The sequence below is a fragment of the Pelodiscus sinensis genome, chromosome 1, assembly GCF_049634645.1.
Source record: "Pelodiscus sinensis isolate JC-2024 chromosome 1, ASM4963464v1, whole genome shotgun sequence".
Classification (NCBI taxonomy): Eukaryota; Metazoa; Chordata; order Testudines; family Trionychidae; genus Pelodiscus; species Pelodiscus sinensis.
The window spans coordinates 212504420-212515954 of record NC_134711.1 but is presented as its reverse complement, the minus strand read 5'-3'; the positions used below and the strand labels follow the sequence as shown (position 1 = coordinate 212515954).

At 42.1% G+C, this 11535-nt stretch overlaps 1 protein-coding gene across 1 annotated transcript in view; it reads left to right on the top strand.

The window, feature by feature from the left end:
- Positions 1-1457: 1457 nt before the first annotated feature.
- GLRA2 (glycine receptor alpha 2) overlaps positions 1458-11535 on the top strand; it is a 150981-nt gene continuing 140903 nt past the window's right edge. Inside the window, exons 1-2 of the mRNA XM_006122811.4 lie at positions 1458-1997; positions 4130-4263. Coding sequence (XP_006122873.1) covers positions 1930-1997; positions 4130-4263 — 202 coding nt within the window. The 5' untranslated portion in view covers positions 1458-1929. The remainder of the gene's footprint in view (positions 1998-4129; positions 4264-11535) is intronic.

Below are 11535 nucleotides of genomic sequence, written 5' to 3'. Positions count from 1 at the left end.
CCCTATTTAGGACACCTAATAGGAATAAAGGTGATACAAAGCTATCTGTCTACTCTCCCAATGCTGGGGGACAGCTTCCACCCGTTGCTCTTCAGAGCATCTTTAACTTGTGCCAACTTGTGACAAACTCAGAAAGGCAATCCTAGCAGTGATTACCAATTGCCTTTGCCAATGTTAGTTCTTTATGTTCCTCCAACACACTAAGCGATGTGGCACATCTTGATACATATCTTGACAGAAATGAGTTCTCAGTCACCAGTTGACCACAGGAAGACCTAACAAATACATAAACAGTACATGGTCTGGATAGAGCACTGTATTGGGAGCCAGGAGACCTTGGGCTGTAACCCTGGATCTGTCATCTACCTGCTGAGTGATCTTCATTTCACCTTCCCTTCAAAGGAAGGAGAAATGGGGCAGTGGATGAAGGAACCACTTCACCTTCCTCACAAAGGGCAAAGCGCTCAAGTCTTGGGGCCCTTTCCCTCCTTCTCATAATGGCTAAAGAAGGGACCTTTTTTTGCCTTTCACCCACTTACACCTCCCCCAGGCAGGGGGCACAGGGCTGCTTTCCTGCCCTGCAGGTAGCCCTTTCACACCCACAGAGACCTGAGCAGAGGGTGGAGGCTGCTCTAGCCTGCTCTTTCCCACTGGGCAAGGGAGCAGCTGATTTCTCCCTGCTCTCCTTCTGTGGCCCAGGGAGAGGCTGTGGGCCACACCTCCCAGATCTCTGCACGAGAAAGGGGAAAGTTTGTTTTTATTGACCTTTCCTTTGGAGAGATAGGGCTAAAGGCATCTCCCGGCAACGGGACTGGGAAGGGGGGAGGCTCTTTTCCCTCCCCTTTCCCTGGGGCCAATAACCAGTCCTGTCCTTACCTCTCCTTTCTCCGCAGGGGCCAGAGCAATCTACCCCCCTGCTGCTTGCGAGGCAGAGCCATGAGTTTTTACCTGCCATGGGTCTTTACCTGCTTCCCCACCCGGGCCACCTCCGCCCTGCCCTTCCCCCAGGCCTTATGGACAGGTTCCCTTCTTCCAGCTGATCCTGGTGTGGAAGGGCCCGGGCAGCGGTCCCAGTAGAGAGGCCTGGAGTTCCCTGGGTTACCCCGTTTCCACGCTGCTTTCCCCCGGGCTCAGGCGCCCTCCGGCCTCTGCCAGTCAGCTGGGCACGGGAGAGGCGAGCGACCTGTGGTTTCATGTGCTGGGCGATGGAGCCCAGGCGGACACTGGAGCAAACGGGGAGTTAGTCACCCGTGGGGGCCCTGCCCTTGGGTCGCTGCCAGTTCTTGCTGCCCCCCCTTCCCCAACTCCCCGCTGCTCAAGCAAGATTCATGCGCACAAGCCGGGCTCGGAGCTGTCCAAGTGCTGAAATTTATAGGCAGGGGAAGCTCCCGTCTCTCTCATTCCGACACAGGAGCGTAGCTTTCTCGGCAGCCCACACCAGCCAGTCCACAGCAATATTTACAACTCGCTGCCGGGTGGAGGGGATGTGAGGGGGGCAGAAAAAAAACAGCCCCACCACGACTCACAGCTCCCGATTTCCAAAGCAAAAAGGGAAAGCAAACTGCCCCCCTAGCAGACAAGCTCTCCAGCGCGCAGCGATTTGCACGATGTTCTCAAGGTAGCAGGGCAATTTGCTTTTTTTCATCATTCAGGAAAAGCAGCCGGGGGAACCACCAGTTCTGATGCTTTGTCTCCTTTATATTGGCTGTTGGGAATGAGCCCGGGTTTGACCTGACCATGATTCCGAGGACTGGCACTTCTTATTTTTTACCCCCAATTTTTAGACATCCAGATCTACTCTTTTTGATTTTCAAGAAAATTAAATTATTGCTGGATTTGGGCATCTAGACAGCACAAGGTACTTCCCTCCTGCTACTCTCTGGAATCGTTTCTGGGATATTTTTCATATCATCACAGAAAACAGGAGGAATGAACGGGCAGCTAGTGAAAATTTTGACAGCCTTGTTTGCATTTTTCTTAGAGACAAACCACTTCAGGTAGGTGAAATAACTGTACACTGATATTTACCAAAAGATGTGGGGAAACAGAGCTATAAGCAACCACTTTACATTCCGCTAGTGTATCTGCTGCTCTGAAAGTATTTCATATTAATTTTGTATGGGCAACATCTTTTACGCTGGAAAAGCCCCGTTGCTTGGTTACACACACAAAAAAATCCCAAGTTTGTGCAGTACATTTTCCACTTCTCTGATTTAAAGACTCGTTTTTATAATGACATATTAATAAAATCTACATAGCTGAACAACATTTTCAGCAATGTAGCTTGTTCACTCCCACTGGAAGTTATTTAGTAGGTTGCCTTGTTTTTTCCCTCCCAAGCTGTGAGAATGATTGAGCCAATTTTCTCACAGATGTGGTTATTTGTATCCCAAGAACCAGCCCTCTGAATCTGGGAAAATCTTGGACCAGTCAGAAATTCCTTTACACTTTTAACTTCAAGCAGCAGTATATATGAATGTTCTTGAAATTTCAAAGGGAGGAGATATTGCTTTTGCTCTTGACTTTCTTTACCATTCAAAACAAACAAACAAAAACGTTGGAGGGTTAATTGTCAAAGCTCTGGTTCACCTTAGTTTCATTAATGTGATATGTTTTTGTGTTCCATGTGTGTGTCTCTCTCTCTCTTTCTCTATAAATGTATGTGTGTGTACAATGACATAGTGAAATATTATTTAGATTCACAAGTTTGGGATGACCACATCACTCAGCATGGTGGTTCCAAGTGGAAGCACAAGTGATTTGTGTGAGGTCATTCCAAATTAGTATACTGAATGGCTACCCACTTTTTAGTGTTGTATATTATAGTTGTATCAATTAAGTGGGGAATAATTTTTACCTTTTGTTAAAATATCAGAGCAGAGCAATATAATTGTCCGGAAAATAGAACCTGCAAAATACGGCAATAATATAACAAATGTTAATGATAACAGAATATTCTAATAATTCGAGTATTTTAGTGGAGGAAATAGGATTTATTTGCTTTAGGTTTCAGATAATCATGTTTGTTTTACAGATAGCACATACACATTGATGATAAGAAGGAATACTGCTCAAAGCAAATGATGTCTTTTGGGCACATATTTAAGACACCAACACTATAGAAGACATTCTGATAGGGTTACTTCTGGTGACTCTAAGATGTGCTATTAAAACATAGAACAAAACAGATAGTTTAGGAACCATCAGAATTAGACATATGTTAAACTCACTGATTTAATAACAGACATGATAGCATTCATGTCCCTGCAGCCCAAATTTGTTCAAGTGCTTCTGGTTTCTTTTTCTAGGGACCAACCATCTGAGATTCCCTTCCCCCGAAATATCTAATATGCTACATCTAAAAATGCTACAAAGGCATGATGCTACCATTAACTTAATGCTAAAACCGCAAGACACAGACCTATTTGAAAAAGTCTTGATATAAATACAAAGTCATGGGAAAGGCAGGCAATGGGACCATAATCTTGCCTACTGTGGGTTAGTAGAGTAAAATCAGATGTGTTTGCTTCTCACACCCTTTTCAGGGAAAATAAAATTACAACTACTAAAGAACCTGGTTCTTTAATTAACAGAATTTAAAACCAAGTTAGATGGAATATGTAAAGACTATTGCTGTTTCTATAGGATTTTTAATCTTAACAAAGTCAACAATTTTCACTGTTGTGTGATGAGTTTTCTCAGTCATTGCATGAAAGTTTAAAGCCACCTTAGGGCCAACTGAAGGTGAAAATTGTTTCTGTAGCATACATGTAACTCTGACAATACTATGAATTGGGAGACTGCAGTCCTCTGGAGAATGCATGAAATAATTAGATAAGTTGAAGACTTATATTTAAAATCCTGCAGTATTAACAATTTTCTTTTTATAGTCTAAGTATTTTATAAAGCACATTTTGGCACACTGCTATATTTCTTTTTCTTGAAACTTATTTTCACTTCTAAAATAAAGTTTTCTGGTGAAAACAAGGATCCATTTTCTACCCGTCTATTCGTTAATAGAATCAATGTGTCGATGAAGGTTTTTTCAAAAGGGTATTATATTTTTCTTCCTGAATATAAAGGCAATAAAAGCTGACTAGTCGCTAATGGTGACTAATAATTTGTTTAGGATGGCTTTCTGTAAAGAACATGATTCCAGATCTGGAAAATCCCCCTCACAGACCCTGTCTCCTTCAGATTTTTTGGACAAATTGATGGGAAGGACATCAGGGTACGATGCAAGAATAAGACCAAATTTTAAAGGTAAGTTTCTCTGTGTCTATTGATCAACTCCTTGGAGATCTTCTTGGCATACTACGGGTTGTGATAACTTTACATCTGTGGCCTGATTCTTCTTTCTATTATCCCAGTTTTACAGAACAATCATTCCATTGAAATCAATTATTTCATTGGCATAAAATTGAAGAAGCACAGTGGAGACTCACAACTGGTGCTTTAGAGGGAGCCATACAAGAAATAAAACTGGAAAGGACCCAGATTTTAGTTTTGCTAGAAGTCACTTCTGAAAATCTCTCTAATTACTGATCTAAACAATAAACAACTTTCCAGGTTCCCTTACAAAAAACAATTGGATTTACTGTTTTCGAAAGTTTCTAGACATATGGGGCCAAATCCTGAACTCTCAAGCCAAGCCCAATTAAAAGGGCACTGCCCATGTAAAACTCTGAGGAAGATGAGGGAATTAGGGGTCAGGGTCCCCACATAGTAGGCATTTTCCAGCCATGCTGGCAGTGGAGGATAATGGACATAGCCAATTCTCCTTTCCTATGCTGATTTAGGGATACCTAGGTTTGTGTTTCTGCTTGGCCATATCCTACCCTTTTTCTCACACCATTTTCATTGCTGTCTGGAGAAACGCCATATGCATCTTAGTATCAGCACATGTGAGGCTGCAGATGCTGAGGCTTCAGCAGCTTTCCCAATAGTCAGTGGATAAACAGTGTTTCTGCTGCTTTTGCCCTTTCAACGTCCATGCAAGGGAATTCTGGATTTGGTCCCTAGACAAGAAAAGAGGGGAGATCAAGTTTTCCCTTAAGCATTTAGAATGACTCAAGAGTTCTACAGTTCCAACAAACTATCACTTTTTTTTTAATGTGACTTTGAAAAGTGACTGTGTGTAAGGATATTTTCTTCCTCAGTATATCTGCTTCTCTGTGTGCATTTCAGTTGCATAACTGCTGGCTTTGGTAACATTTTTTTTTTACTACTTTTTACTCCTGTGAGCCCTGCAATGAAAGCTGTTGGTATTAGAGTGAAGTGAAAGAATATTGTTCAGCCAGCAGAGGCTGTTAGTATGAGGGAGGGAGCTCACCCATCAGTGATAGCAATGTTAATTACATCTCAGATCAAGAACCAATTTCTGTCTTCGCTCCCTCTTGTGCAAACTGCAGAATTTGTAATATGGAATCTTTTTTTACTGTTTATGATGCATGAGCCTGGAAGAAGCTAGTGTGACTTCCAGGTTCCCAAGTAATGCAGATAAAAACTGCTTGACAAACTGTGGCCCAGATTCAAGAATGCTCTCAGGCATTGACTTCAATGCTATTTACGCATGTGCTTAAAGTTTAGCATGTACTTCAGTGCTTTCCTGTGGCAGTGGCTGTATTGTAAGTAGTAAAAAATAAACAAACAAAAACCCCAAATCATTTCCTGCACTCATTCACATGCTGTGTAGTCACCAGGACTTCAGAGAAGTTTGACAGGTTGTAAAAGAAGGAAGAATTTGTCCTGAATTGAACAGATAAATAATTGTTAAGGATGCATTTGGAGAGGAGTATGCAAAAAGCCATCCCATGCTACACATTGTACACTATATACACATGGGTGCACTGATTGCTTTTTGCCTGCTCCCTTTGAAACATGTAGCACCTCCAAAGGAGATGAGTGGGAGCAAACAGGACTGTGGCTCTGTTCCTTCGATGTACTGAGAAGCAGAGCTGACAAGCTGCGTAGGAGGTAATAAGCAGTAACTAATAAAAGTGGGGATACTGCTCCATTCCAAAGTGCTAGACATAAGTTACTTTCATTGTTCCCCCTGGGAGGTAGTGACTCGCCCTAGCTTGAAAAGAAGGCTGTGCCTTAAATGCACAGTAAAACCCTGGATTCAATAAATATGAAAACCTCCTTTCCTTCCTCCCCCCGTGTTGTTTTCACACAATAATTTTTCAGAGACGAATTGCACAGCATAGCATTTTTAAAATCAGAAATTCAGCTTTAACATTTGCACAACTTCCCTTCTTCTGAATCTTTCTGTGAAGGGTTTCATCGGTTTCATCATCCTTTTCTATTATCCTATCCTCTCTACAAAGCCTTCAAGTTTGTTGACACAGAATGAAGAAACAATGCAAAGAGTTTTGACTTTCATGCCTCAAGTGAAAACCCTGAATAACCATAGCCAGCCTTGTTGGTCTATTTACTATATATGTCAGGTTCCAATTAGTTGGCTGAAAACCATAGCCTTTTTGACTAATGTCCAAATCTCATTGATTTTTTTCAAAAAGTACAAGTGGAAAGTATTGTCTTTCTAATTTGCACCAGTTTCCCTTAAAATAAATGTAAACGTACAATCAGATGGCTTTTGTGGAGGATCATAGTGAATTGCTGTTATGAATCGGAATATTACAAAGGAGTTTTGTACTGAGCTGAGTATTATGACCATGTTACAAAGTATATTTCAGTTTCTTAGATTTTACTGATCTATTTTACCTCATTTTTGTCATCAGGTCCATCAATAAAACATCAACATTCCAATTAAGAGAAATATGTTAAAGTGTAAAATGTCAAAGTATTGCCTTGTTGATAACACTGTATATTTGAAAACAATATAAGTAATTTTAAGCCAAAAAGATATTTGTTAGAAATGTTTTTAAAAATAAGTCCATTATTTGACTTTGTATATAGTTATGGAACAGCTATATATTATTAACTGCATTTTACAAAAGAAATGGTGAATCAAAATAATTTGGATATTGTTTATGCATTTATCCAGACTACTTCTGTTTCATATCAATAACAGTTCAATCCCACAGCTTTCTGGTCTATAACTGGCATTTGTTGCTTTGTCAGAAAAGAGTCTGGTATTCGTGAAGAAGGCAATTCTGTTGCATCCTCTAATATTATGCTATTTCATGCACATTAATTTAAATACATTTATTTGGCAGATTTCAGAATCTGAGTAATTGAAATCAGACAACTATTTGATTAGCTTCTGACATAAAGGCAACTTTCTTTAGCATAAGGAAAAAATGACTGTTCACTTAAGCAAAACACTTGATCCAAATTGATTCACATTTTTCTTATTTGCATTCTTCAAAAGAGAATTCAGATGGATTAAGTGAAAGCAACAAGGTGAATATCAAATAATCTAAATATTAACCATTGATGATGTAAGTCAACATTTAGCTCTTTGAAAAGCAAGACTGTTTAGTGCAGAGTCTTTTCTGCTCTAATGGCCTTATGAATTATCACTGCCATTTGTCATTATTTTCAATAGAAAGTTGTTTTCCAGTTCCTATGGGCCTAATAAGATATTGTGTGAAAAAGCAGCAGGGAGTAAGACTGATTGTCACCATGATGGGCACTGCAGAGTGAGTTAAGGACTGAGCGACAGACTCAGCTATGAATTTTCTTGCTTTTCGCCCTCTAAGTAAACACCAAGAGTAAGTCTACACTGCAATTAGACACCTGTGGTTGGCCTGTGCCAGCTGACTCAGGCTCACAGGGCTCAGACTAAGGTTCTGTTTAATTGCAGAGTAGATGTTGGGGTTTGGACTGGAGCCCGGGGTCTGGGACCATCCCCTCCCTGACAAGTTCCCAGAGCTCAGGCTCTAGCCTAAGCCCTATGTCTGTACCACAATTAAACAGCCCCTTAGCTTGATCCCTCTGAGCCCAACTCAGCTGACATAGGCCAGTAGCAGGTGTGGAAATACAGTGTAGATAGCCTGTATTTTATCTTCCAGTGGCATTGCACTTAATATGAAAGTCCTAATGTCTTAACAAAGAACAGGGGGCCGAATGTTACACCATATTTCAGTTTAAATATTTATAGAGGCCCAATCAAGTTCTGATAGTGATAACAGTGTATGGGAATCCTTCCATTGACTCAGCTCAGAGTTGGATCAGGTGCTTTGACTCAAGTTGACGTTGCTCTCTTTTAGCTGTATATCTGGAGAATGCCGTTTCTTATGAATACTAAGTGCAAGTTGATCCTTGCACATGGTTTACTGAAATAATCTTAATGTCCTGCCTTACATTGCAAAAACAAAGAAATTCTGAGGGGAGATTGGTGCTTTCTCTTTAACTCATTTCATTTTTGTAGAGATAGCAATGGTAATGGAAGAGGATGTCTGTGCTACAATATTATAGCCAAGGATTTGCTTTCTCATAGCCAAGAGAGAGCGAGAATGCAGGAGGGCTGCAGCGTTCAGGCATGGTTTACCACCTACTCACCTTGGGCTGACTCAACAGGAAGTGCAAAAGCACATGCAATTCCATAATGGCCATGCATATCAGTGACTCATTCACATGGGTCACTGGGATGACAGAATGACATCTTAAAATGAGAATGTCCTTGCATTTGCTGACCTTTCAAGTTAGTTTTTTCTAATTTTCATTTGTTACAACCGTAGTCTAAAAACAATTTTAAAGATACATTCCAGGAAATCAAATATGAAAACCATTTTCCAGTTATATTAGTATGTTCTTCACCCCAAATGTGGTGGTAATTAACACATCTGACAGTCTCTGAGCAGACTTTGCACTGGATTTCCAGTATAGCTCAGTCCTGCAAGCTGCCGAGCATTGCCAGAGGCAGTGTGAAGAGCCAACCAAAATGTCCGTATTGTGCTGGGTGAAATCCTGGCTCTGTCAAAGTCAATGGAAAAACTCTCATTATCTTTAGGGGAGCAAGGATTTTATCCTCACTATTTGCTCAGCTCTCGAACACTGAGATTTAACAAAGTAGAAAAAAAGGAACACAGCCTGCACCAATGTGGGCAAATCTCTACATTCACAATGAAAAGATTGCAGGTGAGAAGGAGGGAGAAAAGGGCATGAAAAGAAGGGAAGGCAGGGTGCTGGATCCTGAGCTGGTGTGAACTGGCACAGTGCCATTCATTTCAGAGCAGCTATAGTGATCTATGCACATTTAGAGGATATAGGTGCTTATGTGCAATTTAGTGAATGCCTTAGGTTTATTTTAGGATTTTCAATCACTCCTATTGCCAAGAGAAGCTTGCTCCAATGTGCTTAATAATTGCAGCTAAAGGAATAAAATAAATAGGTGCCGTGGTGAGGGACTAACCACTGGCCTACATGCCCCAAATAGTTCTCGTGAAATAGTTGAGCATATTCAGCCTGGCTGTGTTGACATGAATTCAGAGTCAAGGACCCAGTGGCTTCTGCTGTCAGGGGAAAGAGGGGATAGATGACATGGATGACAAAGACAGACCAACAAGTCAGGAGTGGTGCAGAAGAAGGGAAGGTGTTCTGGGTGATCAAAAGATGTATTAACACATCTTCTCAGTAGCTTGTGCCAATGAGCCTTCCATGGAACCTTGACAGAAATCTAAAGCTGCTTCTTAAGTGGAAGAGTGGTGACAGTAAAAATATAGGACCTCTCCAACATGCTGACCTTACAAGACAGTTCCCTTCTGGGCTATGGGAAATTTAGTAGTTGCAGTGGGAAGTAGCATGAAGGAGCATAGAAGAGCTAATAAGACCATAAATGTCACATTGCCTCTACATAAATCCATAAATTCAACACCCAAGTGTTGAATCCTATGTGGAGATGTGGTCACCCCATCTCAAAAATATGTATCGGAACTGGAAAAGTTTAAAAAAAGCAAATTCATTAGGAGTAAGGAACAGTTTCTGTATGAGGAGAGATTCACAAGACTGGGACTTTTCAGCTTGGAAAAGAGATAAGGGGGGATGTGATTGAGGTCTATAAAGTCATGACTAGTATAGGAAAAGTAGATAAGTGCTATTTATCCCTCATAATACAAGAACTAAGGGCCATCCAATGAAATTAATAGGCAGCAGGTTTATAAAAATAAAAGGAAGTATTTCTTCACACCGCACCTAGTCAACAAACGGAACATTATGCCAGAGGATGGTGTGAAGGCCAAGATTATAAGAGGGTTCAAAAAAGAAATAGATAAGTTCATGGAGGATAGACTCATCAATGACTATTAGTCAGGATAGGCAGGGATGGTGTTCCCAGGTACTATTTGCCAGAAGTTGGGAATTTGCAAGCGGGAATGGATCACTTGATGGTTACTTGTGATCTGGTCATTTCCTCTGGCCACTGGTGGAAGAAAGGATACTGGGCAAGAGGAACCTTAGGTCCTGACCCAGTTCTTATATTCCCTACTCAAGCTTTGGTGTATCTCTCTCTGGGTATGTCTACACTACCCCGCTAGTTCGAACTAGCAGGGGTAATGTAGCCATCCGAAGTTGCAAATGAAGCCCAGGATTTGAATTTCCCGGGCTTCATTTGCATGAAGCCAGCCGGTGCCATTTTTAAATGCCGGCTAGTTTGAAGCCCGTGCCGCGCGGCTACATGCGGCACAGAGTAACTAGTTCGGATTAGGCTTCCACAAGGAGTACTTCCACGAGGAGTACAGCTAGTTCGGATTAGAAGCCTAATCTGAACTAGCTACTCCGTGCCGCATGTAGCCGCGCGGCACGGGGTTCGAACTAGCCGGCATTTAAAAATGGCACCGGCTGGCTTCATGCAAATGAAGCCCAGGAAATTCAAATCCCGGGCTTCATTTGCAACTGCGGATGACTACATTACCCCCGCTAGTTCGAACTAGCGGGGTAGTGTAGACATACCCTAACTCTCTCACGGCCAGTGGCTTATTACACCTCTTGAGCATAATGTTCTCGCCAGCCCAAAGGTGCCATTTCCCTTTAACTTTACTCCACTCTTCTCAGTTTAATTTCTTAAATGATCATGAGTATCAATAAAACATGAGGCTCTACCTGTGTAATAGCTCTCTTACAATCCACCTTGGCTTCTCTGAAAAATACTGCCCTGTGTCTTAACACACCTGTCCATTTTGTGGGTCTAGATCCAGTTTTGCCAGGGATGTCCCCATCTGGCTGACTACAATGATTATCTGCCTGCATTGTGCTGTGGGGCACATTAAGAAAGTGGAGTGGGCAGTGGTGGAAGTATACAAAAATTCTTCCCTGAACAGGATCAGGAGGGCACACCAGCTAAGAGGGCCCACGTGACCGCCCCACATGACTCCACCCTGCTCCCAGGCAAGGATCCTCACGCTCTTCTCCCCTCTTCCCAATCCCACATTACCTGGGGAGGGGGAGCAGTATGCCAGCAAGAGGAGCTGCTTTGGCACAGAGCTCAAAGTTGGGGGTGGGGTGGGGGACAGTGGGAGAAGGAGCAGAAAGCCAGTAGCTCACAGTCCCCTGCTCCCCCCCCCCCCCCCACCACAGCTCTGTGCAGAGAGATGCTGCAGCAAGGCGGGGTTGGGGATGGCTAGCAGGGAG